The following is a 26,956-nucleotide window of genomic DNA, read 5'->3' on the forward strand; positions in this document are numbered from 1 at the left end:
GGTACAGATTTCACCACAAAGAAGGACAACAGACATAAATAACTTTTCTCCCAGTATAAAAGTTAATATTGGATTATCAGTAAGGAATACATCCTCCTCAAGCATTAATGTACATTTTGCACCTGTTGTTCATGCTGGCTACCAAACAGTTACTGAGTCTTTGGGGGATATTATCCCACTGCTCTCCAAAGGCGGTTTTTAGTTCTTGCACGGCTCAGGGAGAAGGAGCACTTTAAGAAACATGTCTGCCAAAAGCATCACATGCATGGTCCACAGGGTTTGGTCAGGGCAGTAGGAAAGCCACTTCATAAGTTCAATATCTTCACTTTCCATTGTGTCCGAGACCACAGCAGTCCTGTGTGGATAGATACTGTCATCTACAAACAGAAAGTTGGGACCTACCGCACCCCTTAACAGATGGACATGATTCAGGTTAATCTCCTTGCAGTATCACTATGCTGCAATGGCACCTTGCACAAAGACATGCACTGGTGTTTGGCTATTGTGCATAATGCCTACCACCACCATAACACACAGGCTATACTGATGACATTCATGAACATTCTGTGCTGATGAATGTATGTACCTACCCCCCCCCCCCCCCCCCCCCATCTTCACACTAACTGGTGGTCAGAATGCCTTGTCGCAGTGAAGCAGGATTCGTTGGCGACTGGTACCACTGTTGCTGACCCCAAACAACACAGTTCCCACACCAAAAGACTTTCTTGACAATGGTGCGGCTGAAATGGGATGCATTTAACATGCTTCTGAGCATACAAACCAGCCTGATTTAATCACCACAAAATGGTACTGGCAGAGACACATGTATTGGTAGCAGTTGAAAGATCTGCAGCAATGTGGTGGTCCGTCTATAACGACTGCCATTCTTTCACATATAATTTCCACCTTCACTGGCCTTTTTTAATCCCATGATGACACTTTTTGATGCATTCACTAGTGTGGCCACATTAGCGACATTTTGACTAGTTTTGAGCCATCAAACTGCTCATCCACAATCATAAGCACTAAAATGATGTCTTGCAGACATGCTGCCATACCAGATGGAATGTTTCACTAATTGGTTTCACAACAGCCTTTGTCAAACACCGTACTGCATGAACTGTCAAATGCTTATGGAGCATGTGTGCACAGGCTTTGGTGTAGTTAAAACTTCCTCCGATCTACCTCTTCTTTTACTAAAATTGGTTGGGCATTCCATAGCAATTGCTGAATGTTCCATGGCAACTAACAGTTGTTTTGAAACAACTAACAGTTGTCCCTGAGCAAGTGACAGTTTTCCTTAGCAGATGACCATTGTTCTGTAGCAAGTGTCAGCTGTTCCTTAGCAACTGCCAAGCAGTGTACATAAAACAAGGGAAAAGCAACCACTTACCTACAGAGGACTTATCTGTGGTGCACAGAAATGTATAATATAAAACAGTTAACATTAGCTTTCGAGCTCTCGCTCTTTTTCTTGTGAGAGTACTCATATTACACACACAACCACCCACACGTACATGCTCATGGCAGTAGTGTGTCTATGAATTTTTTTCCTGTATTTGACTTTAAGAAATTCTGAACTATGTTTTCCTTTGCATGTAAAGGGCTCATATAATCCATACATGAGTTTTACATAACTTTAGTCGACACTGGAAAATTTTAGGCATAATACAAACAATGAAAGCTCCGGTTATGAAGTCATTCTTCTTCAGAATACACATACACATTGTTTTGGTGCTGTGATAGTAAGCTCTTGTTTATGTGGCTATCTACTTCCCAATACCTCCAGTACATATAAGTCATTATCTTTGCTCAGTCCACTGTTTGGTAACTAATATACAAACTTTTATTTCACTCAAGAGAAATAATACAAATATTGTCGAGAGTTATTTATGGAAAATGATATGTGTGAGCAGTCAACCAACATGGAAACATGATGAAATTTACTGTTGTAGATATTTAAAATATTTATTACCTTGACATGCTGAGATCTCAAACAGTCATGTAAAATAGAAACCATAGGATCCAAAAATTGCTTATAATATTGTGACTTCAGCCTCTCCTTTTTTAGAAGTATATGAAACAGTCTAAGACCAAACTCTACCAGCACGTGGGCATTAGCTTGTGATGAAGTCTTTGCTTTCACATTTGTAGCCCCAGACCGGCTTCTAGGTGCTTCAGGAATTAAAAATGAATCTGGCCTCTGAATTGATAATTTTTCTTTCTCAGTTTCAAAAATTTCTTCCTTCTTTAGCTCAGGTGACAGCTCAGGAATTGACTGTGATGTGACTCCATACACAAATATAACGAGAGATTCAGCAGAGACGAAATTATTTTCTGATAATCCTATTGCAACTTGTCGCAAGCACTCAGAAACCTTGTTCACAATTTTGTGATTATGTGATTGAACCAATACCTGTAACAAAGTACATATATTTATAAGCATGAAAAGAACCTAAAGTAACAAATGTGCACAACAGAGAACAAGAAAGTATTTTAACACTTTGGAGACCAGCCACTTAGAAGAATACTGGACCTAGTAAACTGGCCATTTATGCTGTTTTTTAAAGCATTACTGGCACATACATGTTTGATGTATCTTCAAGAGTAATACCCAGTAAAAAAGGGCCATGCTTCGATATTTATTTTTCATATTTACTTTAATTGTTTGACACATTAAAATCTTAAAATAATCATGACATGAGGTATATTTAACCGCCCAAGGAAAAAGTGCTGGTTGAGTTATTGAGAAATTTCTTCCTCATGAGTTCCAAAATTTCTTGCTCACTCAACAAATATGACATTTGTCACAGAGCCCCAGAAAGCTGCAAAACATAACAAGTACCCACACAGAATTAGAATCAATGTGATCACATTGGCTCAGCCATCCACAATAGCAGTCATTATGTCCACTAAAGTCTCTTCTGAAATAATTCTAGAAACTGACAACAGATGGTAGTATCAAACAAGGGGCAACCTGTGAGATGTCCTTACATTGTTCTCATATGAAAATGAGTCCCGCATCGAGAAAATCATGGTCCGACCTATATTTTGGTGTAAAGTCTTTCTAACACAAAATTGTAGCCTGAGCTATGCTTTAGCTTGGTGTCCACAGTGTTAAAAACATTTAAATAACTAATGCAATCATATTTACCTCTTTAAGGGGCAACAACAGATCAGTGAGACATTTTTCACTTATACACTGCGACACAATATGAAACATATCATAACTTTTAGTAGACTTCGCCTCGAAAAACCTTGCAGTAATCTGTGAAACAGATTTTTCCTCTGCAGAAGCTCCAAACAAATCCAATTTGCAAAGCTGGGAAAAAGAAAACCATTATTAGAGAAACAACAAACAGACTGGAAGTTAAATACAGATTATAAAGGTTGGAATATTCACTAAAGTACTACATGCTCTGAAGAAAAAAAAGTCCTCATTAGTTTTACTATTGTTATTGACAATCTCTAAATGACATTGCTATGAATTCAATAACTGTGAATGAATGATAAATATGTTAACTTATATTTACAGCTATGCTGGGTTTATATTATTATTATTTTTTCTTTCCTTTCTCAGACGTTATGTCTGGTTAAAAATGGAAAGTGACGCGGACCTTGACCAAGCATGAGTTCCTTTTAACTGTACGGTATATGTTACATTGCATTTAGGAACTTTCGGGTAATTGAACATGTATCAATAATTACAGATTTCTGTAGTTGTATATATACGTTTGGATGTAGCTGTGTTGCGTTGATGTGCTGGTGGATATTGTGTGGTATGATTCCTGTAGTTGATAGTATAATTGGTATAATGTCAACTTTATTCTGATGCCACATGTCCTTGACTTCCTCAGCCAATTGGATGTATTTCTCAATTTTTTCTCCTGTTTTCTTCTGTATATTTGTTGTATTGGGTATGGATATTTCGATTAGTTGTGTTAATTTCTTCTTTTTATTGGTGAGTATGATGTCAGGTTTGTTATGTGGTGTTGTTTTACCTGTTATAATGCTTCTGTTCCAGTATTATTATTATTAGATTTTTATTTTTATTAACTGTTCTGCAGACTATCTCAAGTAATGTAGTTAAAAATAAGGACATGAAAGTTTAAAATTGATGCTTGATACCTCAAGTATGGACTGAAGACAGTTATCTACATCGCCAGCCCGGAACATATCTTTCATTACAACAAGTACTGAATGAACAGTGTAAACAAGGACATGCACTTGAAATCCTTTTGTGAGAAGTGATGACATTTCAGATAGTAAGACACTGAGGTAGGATGGTCCAAGTGTCACCATGATCTTCTGGAGAATTTCTCTTGCAATACGACGCACACTGTCCATACGAGACTTCAGGAAAGTGCACAGTCTCATAAAAATCCTGTACAACAATCATAAAAAAAAGTGTTACATTATCAAGAATACCACATAGCAACATTTACTTATTTGGGCAACAGATGAGGCTATCAAGTAAAAAAAAAAAAAACCTTTATGGCTTTGGGAACACGATATTATTTCAAGTCTGAGACCTGGAACATGAACTAACTTTTCTATTGCTTAAATGGTGAATTAATTTAGTTACTAAAACTGCCACTAGGAGGGAAGTAGATTGTTGCTGGACCTCCTTGGTTCACTTCAAAGCTATAAATTATTGTAACCGACTAAATACAGAGACCTTTTTATTGGACATGAAGTACACATCAAATGAATAAAGCCAAAACAAGAAGAAACTATTCAATTTTGCCTGCTGCTTTAAAAAAAGTGTGTGTGTGTGTGTGTGTGTGTGTGTGTGTGAGTGAGAGAGAGAGAGAGAGAGAGAGAGAGAGAGAGAGAGAGTGTGTGAGTGAGTGATTACTAAAACATTACATCCAATTCTTCTTTCCTTCCTTCTTTCTCTAGGAGGAGGAGGAGGAGGAGGAGGAGGAGGAGGAGGAGGATAGGGGGGGGGGGGGGGGGGAAGGGAAATGGCAGCAAGAGAGGGGAAGAAAACCAATGTGCACTCCGTGTGCATACCGGGGGGAGTCATTCCAGATGTGGAAAGGGTCCTTCCGGATGCAATGAAGGGTACAGGGTGCTCCCATCTGCAGGTGGTCGCTCATGTCGGCACCAATGATGTGTGTCGCTATGGATCGGAGGAAATCCTCTCTGGCATCCGGCGGCTATATGATTTGGTGAAGACTGCCAGTCTCGCTAGCGGGATGAAAGCAGAGCTCACCATCTGCAGCATCGTCGACAGGACTGACTGCGGACCTTTGGTACAGAGCCGAGTGGAGGGTCTGAATCAGAGGCTGAGACGGTTCTGCGACCGTGTGGGCTGCAGATTCCTCGACTTGCGCCATAGGGTGGTGGGGTTTTGGGTTCCGCTGGATAGGTCAGGAGTCCACTACACGCAACAAGCGGCTACACGGGTAGCAGGGGTTGTGGGGCGTGGGCTGGGCGGTTTTTTAGGTTAGATGGCCTTGGGCAAGTACAGAAAGGGCAACAGCCTCAACGGGTGCGGGGCAAAGTCAGGACATGAGGGGACCAAGCAGCAATTGGTATTGTAATTGTCAACTGTCGAAGCTGCGTTGGTAAAGTACCAGAACTTCAAGCGCTGATAGAAAGCACCGAAGCTGAAATCGTTATAGGCACAGAAAGCTGGCTTAAGCCAGAGATAAATTCTGCCGAAATTTTTACAAAGGTACAGACGGTGTTTAGAAAGGATAGATTGCATGCAACCGGTGGTGGAGTGTTCGTCGCTGTTAGTAGTAGTTTATCCTGTAGTGAAGTAGAAGTGGCTAGTTCCTGTGAATTATTATGGGTGGAGGTTACACTCAACAACCGAACTAGGTTAATAATTGGCTCCTTTTACAGACCTCCCGACTCAGCAGCATTAGTGGCAAAACAACTGAGAGAAAATTTGGAATACATTTCACATAAATTTTCTCAGCATGTTATAGTCTTAGGTGGAGATTTCAATTTACCAGATATAGACTGGGACACTCAGATGTTTAGGACGGGTGGTAGGGACAGAGCATCGAGTGACATTATACTGGGTGCACTATCCGAAAATTACCTCGAGCAATTAAACAGAGAACCGACTCGTGGAGATAACATCTTGGACCTACTGATAACAAACAGACCCGAACTTTTCGACTCTGTATGTACAGAACAGGGAATCAGTGATCATAAGGCCGTTGCAGCATCCCTGAATATGGAAGTTAATAGGAATATAAAAAAAGGGAGGAAGGTTTATCTGTTTAGCAAGAGTAATAGGAGGCAGATTTCAGACTATCTAACAGATCAAAACGAAAATTTCTGTTCCGACACTGACAATGTTGAGTGTTTATGGAAAAAGTTCAAGGCAATCGTAAAATGCGTTTTAGACAGGTACGTGCCGAGTAAAACTGTGAGGGACGGGAAAAACCCACCGTGGTACAACAACAAAGTTAGGAAACTACTGCGAAAGCAAAGAGAGCTCCACTCCAAGTTTAAACGCAGCCAAGACCTCTCAGACAAACAGAAGCTAAACGATGTCAAAGTTAGCGTAAGGAGGGCTATGCGTGAAGTGTTCAGTGAATTCGAAAGTAAAATTCTATGTACCGACTTGACAGAAAATCCTAGGAAGTTCTGGTCTTACGTTAAATCAGTAAGTGGCTCGAAACAGCATATCCAGACACTACGGGATGATGATGGCATTGAAACAGAGGATGACACGCTTAAAGCTGAAATACTAAACACCTTTTTCCAAAGCTGTTTCACAGAGGAAGACCGCACTGCAGTTCCTTCTCTAAATCCTCGCACAAACGAAAAAATGGCTGACATCGAAATAAGTGTCCAAGGAATAGAAAAGCAACTGGAATCACTCAATAGAGGAAATTCCACTGGACCTGACGGGATACCAATTCGATTCTACACAGAGTACGCGAAAGAACTTGCCCCCCCTTCTAACAGCCGTGTACCGCAAGTCTCTAGAGGAACGGAGGGTTCCAAATGATTGGAAAAGAGCACAGATAGTCCCAGTCTTCAAGAAGGGTCGTCGAGCAGATGCGCAAAACTATAGACCTATATCTCTGATGTCGATCTGTTGTAGAATTTTAGAACATGTTTTTTGCTCGAGTATCATGTCGTTTTTGGAAACCCAGAATCTACTATGTAGGAATCAACATGGATTCCGGAAACAGTGATCGTGTGAGACCCAACTCGCTTTATTTGTTCATGAGACCCAGAAAATATTAGATACAGGCTCCCAGGTAGATGCTATTTTTCTTGACTTCCGGAAGGCGTTCGATACAGTTCCGCACTGTCGCCTGATAAACAAAGTAAGAGCCTACGGAATATCAGACCAGCTGTGTGGCTGGATTGAAGAGTTTTTAGCAAACAGAACACAGCATGTTGTTATCAATGGAGAGACGTCTACAGACGTTAAAGTAACCTCTGGCGTGCCACAGGGGAGTGTTATGGGGCCATTGCTTTTCACAATATATACAAATGACCTAGTAGATAGTGTCGGAAGTTCCATGCGGCTTTTCGCGGATGATGCTGTAGTATACAGAGAAGTTGCAGCATTAGAAAATTGTAGCGAAATGCAGGAAGATCTGAAGCGGATAGGCACTTGGTGCAGGGAGTGGCAACTGACCCTTAACATAGAAAAATGTAATGTATTGCGAATACATAGAAAGAAGGATCCTTTATTGTATGATTATATGATAGTGGAACAAACACTGGTAGCAGTTACTTCTGTAAAATATCTGGGAGTATGCGTGCGGAACGATTTGAAGTGGAACGATCATATAAAATTAATTGTTGGTAAGGCGGGGTACCAGGTTGAGATTCATTGGGAGAGTGCTTAGAAAATGTAGTCCATCAACAAAGGAGGTGGCTTACAAAACACTCGTTCAACCTATACTTGAGTATTGCTCATCAGTGTGGGATCCGTACCAGATCGGTCTGACGGAGGAGATAGAGAAGATCCAAAGAAGAGCGGCGCGTTTCGTCACAGGGTTATTTGGTAACCGTGATAGCGTTACGGAGATGTTTAATAAACTCAAGTGGCAGACTCTGCAAGAGAGGCGCTCTGCATCGCGGTGTAGCTTGCTCACCAGGTTTCGAGAGGGTGCGTTTCTGGATGAGGTATCGAATATATTGCTTCCCCCTACTTATACCTCCCGAGGAGATCACAAATGTAAAATTAGAGAGATTAGAGCGCGCACGGAGGCTTTCAGACAGTCGTTCTTCCCGCGAACCATACGCGACTGGAACAGGAAAGGGAGGTAATGACAGTGGCACGTAAAGTGCCCTCCGCCACACACCGTTGGGTGGCTTGCGGAGTATAAATGTAGATGTAGATGTACATCAACCAACCAGTCAGAGGAAGGGGAGAAGGAAAAAAGGGGCAATGATTATAAAGAATCTGTCACAATTGCAAATAGAAATCAGATGTTGACCTACGTTTCGGCGCGGATAACCATGCCTTCTTCGGAACAAACTAAAACTGCAAACTGCCTAAAGAAGCATGGTCCAACATTAATACAGAATGCCCAAAAGTGCAAAAGAGTCACATAAAATGTAAAATAAACAGTACGTGTGTACCATGTCAATACCTGTACTTAGCTCAAACATCAGAAGCGTGCTTCCTCACCCCAGCCAACGTTCGGTGGGCCGCGGGATCTCAGAGCTCTGAGAGCTTCTGATGTTTGAGCCAAGTGCAGCTGTTGACATGGTTATCCGTGCCGAAACCTAGGTCAACATCCGGTTTCTTTTTGCAATTGAGGCGAATTCTTTATAATCATTAAAGTATTCACAATTGCTGACGCACTAAAATGTTAAAAGTTCTCAAAAAAAGGGGTGTTGTTGCATAACCCATAGAGACACAAAACTTCTTTTGAAACCAAAAACAACAGACCAGATGACACAATTCACATTGGCAACACTTACGGGAAAAGCATAAACCATTTACATTATAGCATTCCGGTAATGTGAAACCACACACACACTGTATGATTACATAGGTAATCTGAAAATTACAGATGTCAGTGGCTGACAGGTAGTGCAGTGCAAACCACATCATAAATGCTACAACATTAATCTACCACCGTTTGATTATCTCTGTATAAGCCAAGATGAGAACCAGTGAAGATATCTACCAGTATCTTACATGTATTAAAATATATGACAAAACAAGAAATGTTGGCACATGGGAGACTTGGATCATCATACACTTTCTGAATATGAAAAAGTCTAATTCTGGTTGAGTTGCAGACAGGTACAATGAAAAGACTGTTACACACTGAGCTTTCAGATAAAGCCTTCTTTAGAAAAGAAAAGGAAAAACACACACACACACATTCACACACAAGCAAGCACATCGTACGCTACATGACTGCTCTCTTCAGCTGCTGAAGTCAGAATGCAATCCCAGCTCTTTGCCACAAGGATTATATTCCTGTGGAGTACCAGGCCCACCAAGACTTGCCTAATCCAACCACCCAGCTTCTTTCTATTCCAGTCCTGTCACAGGATTATTCTACCTCATCAGTGGGTGGGGCACCTGTGAAAGCAGCCACATCATATATCAGCTGTGCTGTAATCATTTCGCTGCTCTTTGAATTGGTATGACTACCAATCAGCTGTCTACCAGAATGTATGGGCACCGTCAAACTGTGGCCAAGAGCAAAGTGGACCACCCTGCGGCACAACAAGCAGCTGAACATAACATGCTTCATTTCAATGGCTGCTTCATAATCTGCGATATCCGGATCCCCTATCACCTTCTCCAGATTCATATCCCCTATTCTCAATGTACTCTGCTCTCTAACAATAGCACTGGTCTTTTCCTCCCTCTGCTGCTGTCCTTCGAACACCCCACCCCCCACCCCAACCTCCCTTTCCACCATAGCTTGCTGATACCATGCCAGGCAACCTTGTCTGGCCACCATCTAGTCCCCTGCACGCTCCATTAGGTGTGTTATGCAGTGCTGACTCTTCTCCCCAGACCTCTACCCTGTTACCTCTCCCCGTTCCCATCCCAAGCCAGACTTCTACTTTGACTCAACACCATTGCATTCTGCATTCAGCAGACACAGAGAACAGTCATGTATGCATGAGGTGTGCTTGCTTGTGTGACTGTGTAAGTGTGTTTTTTTCTTTTGAAGAAGGCTTTGGCCAAGAGCTCAGGGTGTAACAGTCTTTTCATTCTGCCTGTCTGCAACTCAATGTGTCATGTTTATGGTTAGTAGCAATCTACTATTTTCACACGGTTTAAAAAGAATGGTTATTTTTTGAAACATCTAGGAAATGATTCATAATGCTCAGTAGAGAAAGAGGTCTAATGCACAATATGTGAAACAATAAGGTTAGTTGAGCACCACTGGTGATTTGAAGTAGTAACAGAAATATTCAAGACAGCAGACATTACACCTCAAATGATTTGTGTAGCTCTTTTCCTGCAATTTTTTCATGATATTGACAGTCTATGTTATCGACATAAATAAATAAATAAATAAAAAGAAATAAAATCGAAAAATGTGGCAGCAACATACCTTTCATTTTGAAAGTGATGACAGAACAAAAAGCTGGGATTCATTTTAAAGTAACTTATACATACGACGACGATTGTAACATGCAATTTTTATGAGGTATGTGTTTTGTACCTTAGACAGGAAAATTCTACTAAATCACACATTGCCTCATGTCCTTAAAAAAGCTTTAACTCAGAACACTAGACATGAGAGAGACTATGTCAAGTAACTGCAGCATATTGCAGAGTAATAAGAGTTGTCAGAAACAATGTAGGCATAATGACCACAGACAATAGTTAGATATACTCTAAACTGAAGAGACAAACAACACATTTTGAGTTAACTATCTATATGAAACACTGAACCAGCTCAATCCATCTGATATCTATAAGTTAATCAGAATAATATAGCCAGATGATTAAGATGCAAGTGTGCGATAAAACACTAGCATCAAAGTCAAGACCACAACAAAAGTACTGAAGCACCTGTTACAAGCCAAATAGCCAGGAAGTTACAGAAACTTGTTGGTAATTGAGTATTATGACATAAGAGCATTTCAGTACTGAAGATATGTTAGCAACTCACTTGTGTAACAGATGAAAAAGAAATATGAGAATTTGTTATATGGTGATAAGTTTGGCTTTAACAAAGGTAAAAGCACCAGAAAGGCAGTTCTGGCATTGTGTTTGATAATGAAAGCAAGAAGTGTTCACACATTTTTGTCAACCTAGAAAAAAGATTCAACAACATAAAATGGTGCAACATGTTTGAAATTGAGGTTGGATTCCATTGGAAATCACATGCTCAGCGACCGCAATATTAGTATTGTAAACAAGAAAATTGGCAGCATCGATCATAAGAGATTCAAAATCATTTATTACAGCAAATTGATTTCAGTCACTGTGCGACCATCTTCAGCGAAAATATTAAAGTCTTGAAGACTCATGTAATAAAAGCACATTTATAACTTCAAAATACTTAGTATGTACTGTTTCTCATCTATTATAAAACATAATATTGTGGTGTTAAAAGTGAATGCAACACAGATATAATTATAAAATATCATTAAAATTATAAAAAATCTTTCTATAAATAGTAGATACATAAGCTACTGATGGAAAGTCCACATTGGCCTGAGTGGCTGTAGATAGCGATTTTGTGTGTGTGGGTGTGTGTGTGTGGGGGGGGGGGGGGGGGGGGGGGGGGAGGGGGGAGGGGGGGGGGAGGTGTGGTTGCTTATGTGAATGTCTCAGTGTATTACTTTTCTGAAGAAGGCTTTGGCTGAAAGCTCTTGCATACAGTCTTTTCATCACGCCTGCAACTTGCAACTCAGCATGTCATCTTTACAGAGCACAGCAATCTGTCTTTTTCAAGATATATAACCTGAAACATCAGTACTATAAAATCTAGACCATCTCTTAGTCCTTTTTTTCAAACTTAGAGAGAGAGAGAGAGAGAGAGAGAGAGAGAGAGAGAGAGAGAGAGAGAGAGATGGGGGAGGTGTGTTATATTTGGTTCTGGCAGAAGCAACAGTCTGGACCCTCAAGGCAGAATTCTGGAAACCCTACTCTCTCTCCATTGGGCCTCAATACCTCAACTACTGTGCCAATTCAATTGGTCATTTCTGTCAACTGCAGTCATGGAGATAACACTCAAAATCATAATCATTCCAAGAGCTATATTTATCAGTGAAACCTAAAATTTTGCAGTCATTATGATCAAACAGTTGAATGTTTTCCAGCAGAATCACAGACATTTTAAACCAAGACAGTATAGGAAATGCGGAGAACAAAATCTTTCTCTGCACAAGTGACAGGGTGCCAGATGCAACTAGTGAGACACATCCAACACAAGCCTGGATGTTGGATACTACTTGGAAAGGAGTTGAGGAGGACAGGGCAGAGGGATCAGAAAAATGTGTCAAATATAACTGTTTAAACAGTGTCTCAGAAATTTGTTACTTTCTGTCATGATAAGCCTGCATACAAGCCTGTAATAAAGGCAGATGGTCAGGACTTTTTGCACAGTGGTTTTTTGCATTGGACCATATGATGGTGATGACTGCAGATAGCAACACTAAATCAGAATAAAAAATTATAACCTCTCTGCTTCCTGCATGTTGTATATGGTACATGGAACTGGTGACTTTTATCTGCATACAGAAACCATCTAATGTCAAAGATATCAGCACCAATACTTTCCTCACGTTTCACAAGGTGCCATTACCAACTGCAACAAGTTTGAGTTCTCTGTGTCGCCAATTGTGTGTAACAGAAATTTTATACAGATAAACACATTTTCTACAAGTGGAACTGAAGAGAATAGACAATATCTACTGCCTTTGGACATGAAATAGAATGACACTAAGGGTCATACTAGCTGGTACTACCTTGGCTAGGAATTTACACAGATACATTTATCCCAGACAATGCACAAGCAGAGAGAGACAGTTTCAGAAGCTGAACAATATTCACCACTATTTTACTTTGTTCTTGTTCGGCACTGAAAACTTTCTTATATGGCAAGTAGTGATCTGTCACTGTACCAATAAAATATCTTCCACCAAAAATTTTCCATTATTGTAAATATTTCTTGTTAGTCCTTCAATACAATACTGGAAAGTCCTGGGTGGAACACACACAGAAGCAGAAGCATGGGGAAAACCACACACCCTATGGTTGACAGCGTGCTCAACAAATATGTAAGTTGTTAATAAGCTTTCTCTGAGCTAAGAAATGACACACACACACACACACACACACACACACACACACACACACACACACACACACAGGGAGGGAGGGAGGGAGGGAGGGAGGGAGGGAGGGAGAGTGTCCAACATTGTCCCGGTGCTGCTGCTTCAATTGGGTTGGGACGATGTAGCCCTGTGTGTGTGTGTGTGTGTGTTTGATCTAATGACTTATTTGACAGGTAGAAAGGAGAATGAAGTTGAATGACAATAACACTGAGCAATTCCAGTTTTTTGTTTCTTCTTGTCTAGGGCACTGCTAAAACTGATAATGTTAACTGTAGAGTATAAAGCTTATTTATACTCAAATTCTTTATGTAACTCTGAAGCTCACATTTTACTTCAATAACAACATTTTACTTGTTGCTCATCAATTTCACAACTATGGCCATTGATATGAAAAGTTGTGTAAACTACAAGTAACTGGAATCACAAATAAATCTATTATTCTAACTTCCATACTATGCAAACGAATACAAGCCTTACTATAATAAATACCCTGGTAAATGTTGATCAAGCACATGTTGAGGAAGTTTCTGTAGAAGTTTGACAGATGCCAAGGCTACTGGAACACGTAAGACGTCCTCCTCATCTTGGTCTGGACCAGTTTGTCGTCGATTTAGTTTATGTAAAGTATCTGCTACTGATCGCTGCCCAATTGTCCGTTGTAACTGTGGAAGCAGGCTGTTGGTAATTGTGCTGACCACTCGTGATGCTGCTGACTTTGGAAGTTTTGCTTCTTGGTCAACAGCAAATGTCTTATTTTCTGGTATTCCAGTTTCAAGTTCCATCTGTTCATTTTCACAACTATCCAGCAATGTATCCAAGTCCTTCTCCATTACAACTTCATCCGTTTTCTCTGTAATTGGAAAAATTTCACCAATTCTTTTAAAATGTAATAATTCACATATGAAAGTAAAACATGTTATATACACATGATAAGCAAATGTAATGTAAGAAAAACCTAAGGTACAGAACAGGGGGGAAGAGAGATATCAAAGACAAATGAAAGTGTGTTAAAAATAGTAAAAATTAAAATTTTCACGCTCAAATAATTTCAAGGAAAAAAACCCACTCTCTTCTCCATTACTCACTGCTAGCTCTCGCACTTGCCCAAACAATTTTTCTTAAAAACTAGGAGATTATTGAGGTCCTGTTACACATACTCACAGCATGACAGCTATAAAAGTTTCATTCACATATTACAATTTTTTATGAACTGAATTTACACTGTGATCTGGCTCTGAACTTTAATAAATCATTTAAACAATTTTAGCAACTAGCCCTAAGCTAAAGTATTTTCCGTGAGAACGGCACTCAAGTTTTGGAATTCATTTATTTGTTTTTGCTTCTTGTTACTAACTATCAGTTCATTAATGTTCCACTAATGTCTTCCCATTCTTTCTGAATGGTGATAAGGCAACCAAATGTAGGGGTGGCACAGGACCTGGCAGCTCTCTTCAGTTCATTATGAAGATATCATTTGCATAGAGCAAATACACAGTCCTGTCACATTAATATGGTCACTTGTCAAAAGCTTGCAAAATCACCTTTTGCAGTGCGGACATGCAGGAAGGGTGTCAGTGAGGTTCTGGAAGGTATGGCAGGGATGTGGAGCTATGCCAACTCCAGAGCCATTGTCAGCTGCAATAGGTTTCTCCGTTGAGAATCCATGGTGCAAACAATCTGACTGAGGGGGGCCCACAGATGCTCACCTGGGTTTAAATCTGGGGAGTTTGGCAGCCAGCAGAATACGGTAAACTCATCCTCGTGCGCTTCAAACCATGCACGTACACTGCAAGTTGTGTGACATGTTTCATTATCATGCTGGTAGATGCTATTTTGACGAGGAAAAAACAAACTGTACATAGGGGTGGGCATGGTCCCCAAGGATAGACACATATTTGTTTCCATAATAGTGAGATCGCCTAGGGAATGTCGCAAAAGTATTCCCCAACCATAACACTCCCTTAGGATTGGACCCTTTTGATGATTGTTGCAGAACCATACATGCCAATGCCTGTTTACCCAGTGTAGCACAAATGTGATTCACCTGAAAAGACCATCTGACACTACTCAATGGACATCCAGTTATTGCACTGGCATGCAAATTCCAGCCTTTGTTGCCAAAGAACAGCAGTCAGCATGGATGAATGAACCAGGTGCCTGCTGTTGAGACCCATATGCACCAGAATTAGCTGAACAGTCATTAAGGAGACACCCTTGGTAGCCTCCTTGGTTTATGTGGGTGCACTACAGTTGCCACAGTGCTGGTTTTGTATAGCATCATTTTGCATGCACAGTATATTTTAACCACTTCTGCACTGCAACAACTGCACTGTTTGCTGTGTCTCCTCAACAGCCTAAACATATCCTCCACTGCTAGTGCCGCCATTTGCAGTCTGTGTGCGATTATTGCATGTTGATGCCGAACATAGGTGGCAGTCACATTAATGTGAATAGACTATGTACGCACAGTAGATTTTTGTGCTTATTTAAATGTATTAAATTTATTTTCATGAAAGTCTCTCATGACCTTCTCAACTGCTACATTAGACTTCTTGCCTTAACTCTGTGACCATCTAGAAACTTTTAATCACTTCATTGCTTAATTTTCCTCAGCCTCTCTTTCTCTCTTATTTCAACAAATCACAGAAATGAAAAAAATTACACTGGAGCTACTACTTATAAGTATTTTGCACACTGATTTTAGAGCATTCTATCAGTATAGTTCAAATACTCATACAACTGAGATTTTGTGTCTGAGCATGTATAGCTGAAGAAGTGGTGGTGTCAACTCAGCTCTGGATCTATGTTACTTCTGAACTGGGGCAAAAAATAGTGACAGCCCCCCCCCCCCTCCCCCCTTCCATCCTTGAGCATTTGAAATAAAACATCAGAAATTTTTGCAAAATTGATTTTTCAAAAATTATTTCATTTTGTAGTGCATATCTTTTTGAGAGAAGTTTGATACACAAAAGTTTGAGGAAATGTAAAATACGTTATTTGATCTTAAGTGAACCAAAGTGCAGTGCACCATGCCCCTTCTTCTATTAAATGTGGCTGTGTTTCACTCTGTCAAATTCAAATTTGTTTGTGGTAAGGGTCTATGAGACCAAACTACTGAGGTCATTGGTCCCTAGGCTTATACACTAATTAAACTAACTTAGGCTAAGGACAATATGCACACCCATGCCCAAGGGAGGACTCGAACCTCCCATGGGGGCAGCCACGTGGACTGTGACAAGACGCCTCAGACTACGCGGCTAGCTCGAGTGGCCCTGTCGAATTCAAACATGTATATTTTATAATGGAAGCCATGAAACCTATATTCATGACAGCAGAAATGAAAATGTCCTGTGGATCCTCTCCTGCTCCCAGTCAGCCAGTCATTTGTCCTACCCACTGTTAACAAAAACTCACAATTAATAGTGGGTAGGATTATTTGTAACAGGGAGAATTAGAACTCTTCACAAAATTTGCTCTCTTAATTGCCTATAAGCAAATAACTTTTTCTTTTGTGTGGCATAAAATTAAATATAGGAAACATAAAACAAGTAAAGGCAACAGACAAGCAAGACAGTACACATTTCTTCAAAGGTCACAGCATTTTTCCTCTCTAATCTCACTACACTTTTACACAGCTTGCTTTCCTTTCTGTCAAATAATCTATTATGTCATTAAAGTTCATCAAACGTTTTGCTACATGAAAAATCAAAATATCACTGTCTAACACCGAAAAAGCTGTTAATAGTACCAAAGACTGGATTGGTTTGTCGATTTGATTATGTCTACTTTGTCACCGTCTGCCAAATAAAATGAAATTCGCATTTCTAATATTGCAGCAATTGTAACACATGCCAAATAGGCAAGGCTGTTTTGGTACAAGTGGTCATTTTTATCTACATCATTTACATAAATGCCAATGGCCTTGCCGTAGTGGTAACACCAGTTCCTGTCAGATCACCGAAGTTAAGTGCTTTTGGGCTGGGCTAGCACTTGGATGGGTGACCATCCAGTCTGCTGAGTGCTGTTGGCAAGTGGGGTTCACTCAGCCCTTGTTAGGCAAACTGAGGAGATCCTTGATTAAAAGTAGCAGCTCCAGTCTCGTAAACTGACAATGGCCAGGAGAGCCGTATGCTGACCACATGACCCTCCGTATCCGCATCCAGTGACGTCTGCAGGCCGAGGATGAGACGGCAGCCGGTCAGTACTGTTGGGCCTTCCAAGGCCTGTTCGGATGGAGTTTAATTCATTTACATAAATAATATGACAGAATATCCTATTAGGCCTGCTACAAGCAAAAAGTTTTATGTTAGGAAATAGTTTCACAATGCATTCATACACTCCAGTTTCTCAAGAATGACATCGAAAAGTAGTAGTACGAGATTCATGTATAAATTTGGAATCATCATATTCTTCCATATCATTTTTGTGTGATGTCCCTATTTCTTCTCCTTCTTCGTTCTAACAAACAATCTTGTCATCACTAATTGTGCAACTACTCCTGCCATGTCAAAATTCCATTTTCTTGGATACACCAAGAAGATTGATATGTAATCTTTGTTACTCATTATTCCTGTTAGTTGTTTCTTTTCACACTGGTAGTCTGAATCTAAGGAATTAGCTAATAATTATAATAACGCTGATCATTTGCACACCCAGTCAATCACAGAAACAAACAGCATCTGGCATTCACCCGTTTGGGCTTATTTGGCTCAGCTCATATAGCCCCATATCCTTTTGTCTGCGGGAAAGTTTTTTATTTCTTGATGTGAAGGGGATTCCCCTGGCAGAGACATCATGTACACTATGCACACATCCAAAAATCAACTTAGAATGTGTTCAAAAATGTTCAAAAACTGGCAGCGATGTGTTTCAAAATCATATGAATAATTGGATGTTAGACACTTGGTGAAATAAAGTTTTTTCTTTCAAGAATACGAACTCGGCGCCCCCTGAAATTGCCACCTGGGGCAGATACACCGGTTTCCCGTTGTACAATTACAGTATCTACCTCAGATCACAGTAATGTTCCATCAGCAATCATAAAAAAGAATACATGCACCATGAAAGAACATGAAAAGACAAAAAATGAAATGATCGTAAGGCACTGTTGGCCGGGATGTCCCATGCGGGGGAGTTCCGCCACCGTAGTGTAAGTCCTTTTTAGTTTACCCCACTGCGGCGACTTGCAAGTCAATGATGATGAAATAATGATGATAGACACACAACACTCAGTCATCTCGAGGCAGAGAAAATCCCTGACCCCGACGAGAATCGAACCTGGGGCCCCATGCACGGGAAGCGAGAACGCTACCTCAAGACCACAAGCTGCGGACATGTCTTTTCATTACTCATTACATCCAGTAATGAAAAGACAAAGCAATGGCAACAGTTCCTAAAACTCCTAAATTATAGATTCATCCCATGGAACATATGAACAACAGATTACACCCAAATATCCTGCTGACCACTACAAGGGCTAGTGGCTCTGTGCAGCTTAATTTATGGGCATGTACTCTTTCTGGTGGCCATCAAAAGAACATTACAGTGACCCGGCTATGTACACTATTCATAAAGTGCAATGAATTGTTTGCATTCAAAATGGAGCTATAATATTCTGAAACTGGTCTGCATAATAAGCATGTTTAGTATAAGTATGAAGAAATTTTTTCCCTTATAAAATGGAAGACTGCAACTGTAGATTCAGTGCATTTCACCATAATCGGAAAAAACCCTCAGGAGAACGATAGACAAGCTTTTTCTGAACCCCAAAATTCTTCAAGGTCCTAATTAAACTGTTGCTAAGGATGATGTTTTCCTTCTGAAGGTCTACCAGAAATTTGTGTACAGTTTACTCCCAATTATTCAGGGTAATGTGGGGGAGAAGGTGCACAAATAATTGAGATATTTTCAAACATGTATTCTTTGTTTGATAAATTAACCAAATTCCATGCACAGATGTTGTAAGCGGCATTTCAAATTGTTGTTGCAAAAATAATGCTGTCATATTGAAACCCACCCTGGCCCATATAACCTAGAAGAGTATAAACACTCTGCAATGTGGTACAATGACTGACATAGTCACTGCCTTCTTCCCCATTTTCACAATCATTTTCCTCTTCTCTGTTTTATTGTGAAGCAGCAATCCCAATTTTGGGATGACATTTATACTGGAACTGGGTTCACATGTATCGATCTTTAGCCATTCATTCAAGTTTTCTTTGCTGAAATCTTCAAAACCATTTAAACCCATTGCCATATTAATTATTTGTGCAGCTGTTATTTCTTCATCACTGAAACCTTGAAAATCAATTTCTTCTATAGCTGGAAGAATTTTCCTCCATGATTGAACTAGCGTATGTGGCTTGAGTTCCTGCCTGGCATCAGAAATCCTGTGCATGGCACCTAGAATAGTCAACTTCTTCCGGAATGCCACCAAATCATCCTCATCATCTAATGTTCTCAGTAGACCAGTCCAGTAATACCATTTACTGATGTGATTCTGCCTTGGCCACTGGCTGTACAATGGCAGTCACATTACAAGGTAAAAACTTAGTCACGATGAGATCATCATCAGATAAGATAACCCTCTCATCGAGATGTGAAGGGGTGTTACCAAGCAATAGAAAAGCCTTCTATAGCAATCCTTTTTCTTCTAGATATCATCAAACTTGTGTACAAAGTGTGTATGGAACTAATTTTTGAAAACTTCTCTATCCATACATGCTCCTTTTCAGCTGTAATAATGCACAGGGAGATCGTTAGCTGTTATATCGTCGAGTGTTCAGGTTGTCTCTGATTTTCAATCATTAGTAGTTTTACATTGTAGTTCCCAGAAGCATTAGCGGTGCACAAAATTGTAATATATTCTTTAGACAACTCATGTCCAAGGAGCATAAATTTCCCTCTTAAAAGCAGGAGTTCTGGTCGATAGACATTTCCAATACAGACCACTTTTGTCTGAATTTATAATTTTGGTTTCCACAAACATCTGCAATTCTTCCCGGAAGTAATCAACTGCTTCAACATTTGAACTAAGTCGCTCTCTTTGCATAGTAAGTTCACAAGTCCTGTGAAGCTGTTTGAGTTCATTTAGCTATCCGGGTGAGGCATTAAATTCTCCCTCAAACTCTAGAGCTCCATGAAAAAATTTAGCTGTTTCAGCTACCATCGCTTTTGAAACAACACCTTCTGCTTGTTTTTGGCTACACCACTGCAAAAGAGCAGTGGTTCTAGTTATGCACCATCTGCATGAAGAGATCTACATTTGGTCAAATAGATACTGCAAAAGAGCAGTATCTGATTGATCAAATGTAGATCTCTTCATGCTTTTTTGTGCTGATGGTCCATAACTAGAATCGAGTTTCCTGACAGAACCTTGCATTTTCTGCTTATTCTTTTTAATGACCCAATCAGTCTGCATTCCAATACCATACTAAGTACTTAGTTTCGCAGCCATTTCCCTCTTCTGAAATCTTTCAATTAATTCTAATTTTTGTTTTAATGTCAACTGACGTTCCTTTCATTCATAAATCATCTCTTTTACAAATTTCTTTTAACTCGCTTCATACACACATGCCGATTAACATAAGAAAACTTAATGTGTTTTCAATTTACATGGAACAGGCTGGCCAATAACAATGGAAATAGTGCTCTGTTGTCAAGTGGCTGTCACTTAAAATAATGGAAATGGCACTTATTGTCATGCAACAGGTTGTTAATTGCTGTTTCCTAGAGAAAAATATTGCACACCTTCTTTTTAATTTTTAAATTTTTAGATGCGTGTATAACCTGCAAACTAGATGAGCTGCACATGAATAATTGGGAGTACACTGAACTTGCAGATTATATTCGTATCCTCCAATTATTTCTGCTACAGGGGGTTCAGTTGGTCTAGAAGGAATTCTGAGAAGATCTTGTGGCAAATGTGAGAAGAATAGAGGCACATGCGTGTTAAATACGCTATTTTCCCATTCTTGTGTATGGGACAGTTCACTGTTACTTTATATTCGTGCTGTAATATTAGTTCTACACAAACTCTTTGCTTTTATAAATTTGTAATATTTGTTCTACATAAACTCTTTGATTGATTTTATAAATTTGCAAAGACAGGCTTTCCTCTTCAGCACCATATATCTCTGCCAGAATTCCATAAATACAGAGTTTGAATTTCTTTAAAGAGGATCAAATACTATTTCTGAAGACTACAAGACTGAAATGGGCTGTACTTGTATGAAGAATGACATATCAATAGTGGCTGAAAATAGCAATGGATATGGTTTCATCAGGGAAGAGACCAGTAGGCAGACTTAGGTAAGGAAGGAAGTAGGGGGTTGGATCTGGGAGAAAGACAGTGGCAATGTTCAGACAAGGGGATGGCAAGATCATTAAGGATAGACCAGAAACTTAGATGGGGAAATGACGGGTAAGGAAATCAACCCAGTCCTTTTCAAAGGAGCGATCCCAGTATTTCCCATAAAGGAAAACCTAAATCTGGATGGCCATTCAGGGGTTCGAACCTGAGTCTAAATCTAAGCATTGTGCCACCTCACTCTGTGACTGGAGAAGAAAACTGAGTTGAGGTAAGGGTAAGGGTAAGGTATGGGGACTAGTGAAGGTCTAGGTCACGGGGATTGCGAGAATGGAGGATATGCTGGAGAGACAGTTATAACCAAAATAGTTTGGGTACCCTTGGCATTTCCAGATTTGGTATTCTAAAGAGAAATAATCAGAAGTTAGAAAATTGTTCCAAAGGATTGGAATGGAGGTGGTGGACTTGCTAACAGGACACTGAGAAAGTTGGAGTTTCATAGTAACAAGATCATGCGCATGGAAGATGTCTGTGTACAGGGATTTGCCATTCATTGTGAAAAGCAAAAATTCTGTTTGTTATGGGAAAGGAACTATGAAAAGGCACTATCAAGAATTATCATTGTCTTGGATGTAAAAAGAGAGACTAGATAATTGGCTGAAGGTTCAGGTTGACAGTTTTCTATGGAAGTACTGTAACCAGCCACAATGGAACGACTAGGTGGGAGACAAGGGGATAAGGGTTTGCGGAGCTCGAGGAGTAGGTAAAAGGTAGGTCTCTAACGGACTGCCAGAATGAAGAGGAAGACAGATTCAGGAAACAAGTTTTGGAATGGGCCTAATGTTTTGAGAGGCTGAAGGAGGTAATGTTCGACTTCTGTAAGTGGTCAAAATGATAATGTTTATAACTAGTGGTGGCAGAAATATGGTAATGACTCTCAGCTAAATACTCACTGTGATTTGTGACCATGGTGGTAGATCCCTTCCCAGCAGTAAGAACCATGCCAAGAGTGGTCTAAGGGTAATGAACAGCTATTTGCTCCATAGCTCTGATTTTGGATTCAGAGGGAAGAGTTTTGAGGAAGAAAGGTAAAGTGGGACTGGAGATGAGGTGTTACTGGAAGGTTACAAAAGACTGCTGGGTTGAAGTGGTGACAGATCACAATTGGCACTATTTAACAAAAGGCTCTACCTCTCGGCTGTCTATGGTCAGTTTGGAGGATGGCAAAGAAATGCTTCCACTAAAGTGAACAAGTAAACAAAAGCACACCCTTTATTCACTAGTGCGACATGATTAAACTTCGGTCTGGGGTCAAAGGCAAGATGTTTTTGTGCATTGAGGCTCCTTCAGGAGTCAAGTTAAGAAAGATAGGCTGCCAACTGTGTTGAGAGTCTGCAAAGTGTGCTTAGGGGCAGTTTGATTTATGGTGGTTGTACAAAATTTTTGGTATGTTATAGGTAACTCAATATGGCAGGTTCTGGGTTTAAAAGAAATTGAGGATACTTTGACGAGAGAGTCTTCAATGTACAGAGGTACTCCCAAATGGAAATAAGACATTAAGTAACTGAGATAGTTTCCTTAGATGCACCTGGGTACATTGTTCAGGGTAACAGAAATATGATGTAGGATATTATTTTCACAGTATAAATGATCTGAGATAGGATGGTGTGATTATGCAAGACCGGAGGAATCAGAAAAGGTAAAACTCTTTATGAAAGGACAAGTGTTAACCATAAATACTGGTGTTAATGGTAAGTCAGTTGTAAGGGACACCAAATATTAGTCAGGCTTTCATAAATACAGAACTGGATTGTTGTGATAGCATCACAAAGTTTTCTGAATGGATGAAGTTACAATGAGCAACTTCATGGTTGGATTTGCAGTAATAAAATGCAGCAAAGAGGATAGCAAATGAAAATTCAATAATGAGAAGAGTTTTAATAAGAATTAACTATAACAACAATAGGTAGAGAAAGTGTTTACATTGTTAATATAGTTAAGATGACCAAAAAGGAGAAATCAAAGACTTGTCTAAAACATGCACTCGAAAAGCAATCATATAGAAACATACACAGTTGAGTAGTTGTGTTTCACACAGTGATATGGAGTAAAAGATAAAATAAAAATAAATAAAAGGAACAAGAAAGAAATCTTAGTGATGAAATGTGGCTGTATGAACAGGGGGCTGCAGTATGGCAGCTGCTGGAGTAACTGTTACACTAGGGGACATTAAAACTGTGCAACACTGGTTCATAAGAAGATGTGTAGGATGAAGGTAAGCTAGAGGAGATAAAAGTAAGGAATTAAGAAGGTACAAAGAATGCACGATTTGAGTCTACATAAGAAAAGAAAGATTTTTACTTTTGACGTGCCAACACATCATTCATGTCATATGTTGTACCTCTGGAGATTTAATGGAAAGATATTGTGTGCATCTACTACAAGATGTTTATAGTAACCTCTACGAAAATCTGATGATGGTAACATACTTTTACCAAAACCGGTCACCCACAATACAGTGCTTTATGTGGTCTTGGCTAAGAAATCTGAAAGATAGTACTAAATGAATGGAAAAATGAATACTTCTACATCTACCTCCATACTCTGTGAACCACTGTGAAGTGCACAGCAGAGGGTACAGGGAACATCCCACTGCACCTATTACTAGCGCTTTCCCCTGTTCCATTCATATGTGGAGTGCAGAAAAAATTGTTTAAAGCTCCCCATGTGTGCTGTAATTAATCTAATCTTATCCTCATGATCCCTGTGGAAGTGATACGTAGGGTCTGTAGTATATTAGTGTATTCCTAGAATCATTATATAATGCCAGTTCTTGAAACTGTGTCAGTAGAATTTTTGGGGATGGTTTCCACCTTTCTTCAAGAGTCTGTCAGTTCACTTCTTTCAACATATCAGTGACACTCACCCAGGAATTAAACAGACCTGCGACCATTCATGCTCCCTTGTCTGTATATGTTCAATACCACTCGCTAGTCCTATTTGGTGCAGGTCCCACACACTTAAGTAATATTCTAGGTTTGGTCACACAAGTAATTTGTAAGCAATCTCTTTGTCGACTGATTGTGTTTCTGTAGTATTCAATCAACAAATCAAAGCCTGCTACCTCTCTTACCCATGACTGAGCCTATGTGATCGTTACACTTCATGTCCCAACTAAATGTTGCAACCAAGTATTTGTATGGGTTTACAGATTCCAGCTATGACTAACTATCCACAATTTCACATTTTTGAACATTTCAAGAAATTTGTAAATCACTGCACCACTTTGAAATCTTATCAAGCTCTCACTGAATATTTGTACAGATCTGTTTAGACTGTACTTCACTGTAGATAACCGCATCATCCGTACAAAATCTGAGGTTACTATTAACATTGCCTGCAAGATCACTAACATCCAGCATGAACAGCAAGGGACCCAACACACTTCCCCAGGGTACACCCAAAACAACTATTACATCTGTTGATGACTATCCATTCAAAATAATATGCTGTGGCCTCCTACCAAGAAATCCTCAATCCCATCGCATATTTTGTCTGATACCCTATAACATCGTACTTTTGATAATACACTCCTGGAAATGGAAAAAAGAACACATTGACACCGGTGTGTCAGACCCACCATACTTGCTTCGGACACTGCGAGAGGGCTGTACAAGCAATGATCACACGCACGGCACAGCGGACACACCAGGAACCGCGGTGTTGGCCGTCGAATGGCGCTAGCTGCGCAGCATTTGTGCACCGCCGCCGTCAGTGTCAGCCAGTTTGCCGTGGCATACGGAGCTCCATCGCAGTCTTTAACACTGGTAGCATGCCGCGACCGCGTGGACGTGAACCGTATGTGCAGTTGACGGACTTTGAGCGAGGGCGTATAGTGGGCATGCGGGAGGCCGGGTGGACGTACCGTCGAATTGCTCAACACGTGGGGCGTGAGGTCTCCACAGTACATCGATGTTGTCGCCAGTGGTCGGCGGAAGGTGCATGTGCCCGTCGACCTGGGACCGGACCGGACCGCAGCGACGCACGGATGCACACCAAGACCGTAGGATCCTACGCAGTGCCGTAGGGGACCGCACCGCCACTTCCCAGCAAATTAGGGACACTGTTGCTCCTGGGGTATCGGCGAGGACCATTCGCAACCATCTCCATGAAGCTGGGCTACGGTCCCGCACACCGTTAGGCCGTCTTCCGCTCACGCCCCAACATCGTGCAGCCTGCCTCCAGTGGTGTCGCGACAGGCGTGAATGGAGGGACGAATGGAGACGTGTCGTCTTCAGCGATGAGAGTCGCTTCTGCCTTGGTGCCAATGATGGTCGTATGCGTGTTTGGCGCCGTGCAGGTGAGCGCCACAATCAGGACTGCATACGACCGAGGCACACAGGGCCAACACCCGGCATCATGGTGTGGGGAGCGATCTCCTACACTGGCCGTACACCACTGGTGATCGTCGAGGGGACACTGAATAGTGCACGGTACATCCAAACCGTCATCGAACCCATCGTTCTACCATTCCTAGACCGGCAAGGGAACTTGCTGTTCCAACAGGACAATGCACATCCGCATGTATCCCGTGCCACCCAACGTGCTCTAGAAGGTGTAAGTCAACTACCCTGGCCAGCAAGATCTCCGGATCTGTCCCCCATTGAGCATGTTTGGGACTGGATGAAACGTCGTCTCACGCGGTCTGCACGTCCAGCACGAACGCTGGTCCAACTGAGGCGCCAGGTGGAAATGGCATGGCAAGCCGTTCCACAGGACTACATCCAGCATCTCTACGATCGTCTCCATGGGAGAATAGCAGCCTGCATTGCTGCGAAAGGTGGATATACACTGTACTAGTGCCGACATCGTGCATGCTCTGTTGCCTGTGTCTATGTGCCTGTGGTTCTGTCAGTGTGATCATGTGATGTATCTGACCCCAGGAATGTGTCAATAAAGTTTCCCCTTCCTGGGACAATGAATTCACGGTGTTCTTATTTCAATTTCCAGGAGTGTATATACAAAGGAGTGGTACTGAGTCACAGGCTTTTCGGAAGTCAAGAAATACTGCATCTACCTGATTACCCTGGCTTTTAGGATGTCATGACAGAAAAGTGTGAGTTGGATTTCACACATTTTGTGAATCCATACTGGTTGGCATGGAGGAGGTCATTATGTTCGAGATACCTCATTATGTTTGAGCTCAGATATATCTTCAAAGATTCTACAAGAAATGGATGGATGCAAGACTGGAAGAGAGCAAAATTGGCAAGATATTTCAATAACACAAATATCTTTATGTTGTTACATGTTAATGTGCTGCGAATCACTCCGTTACAGGTGAGTAGTTCCTGTTCTTGCCCTTGGGCTTGCCACAGTGGTAACACC

General features: G+C 40.7%; 1 protein-coding gene across 1 annotated transcript in view; it reads right to left on the reverse strand.

Moving 5' to 3' along the window:
- The window catches only part of LOC124625459 (small subunit processome component 20 homolog), a 208,888-nt gene that overhangs the window by 78,303 nt on the left and 103,629 nt on the right, over nucleotides 1-26,956 (reverse strand). Inside the window, exons 24-27 of the mRNA XM_047149176.1 lie at nucleotides 13,750-14,110; nucleotides 4,129-4,384; nucleotides 3,155-3,322; nucleotides 1,976-2,416 (exon numbers count right to left, since the gene is read on the reverse strand). Coding sequence (XP_047005132.1) covers nucleotides 1,976-2,416; nucleotides 3,155-3,322; nucleotides 4,129-4,384; nucleotides 13,750-14,110 — 1,226 coding nt within the window. The remainder of the gene's footprint in view (nucleotides 1-1,975; nucleotides 2,417-3,154; nucleotides 3,323-4,128; nucleotides 4,385-13,749; nucleotides 14,111-26,956) is intronic.

This window comes from Schistocerca americana, chromosome 1 (genome assembly GCF_021461395.2).
Source record: "Schistocerca americana isolate TAMUIC-IGC-003095 chromosome 1, iqSchAmer2.1, whole genome shotgun sequence".
NCBI classification, from domain to species: Eukaryota; Metazoa; Arthropoda; class Insecta; order Orthoptera; family Acrididae; genus Schistocerca; species Schistocerca americana.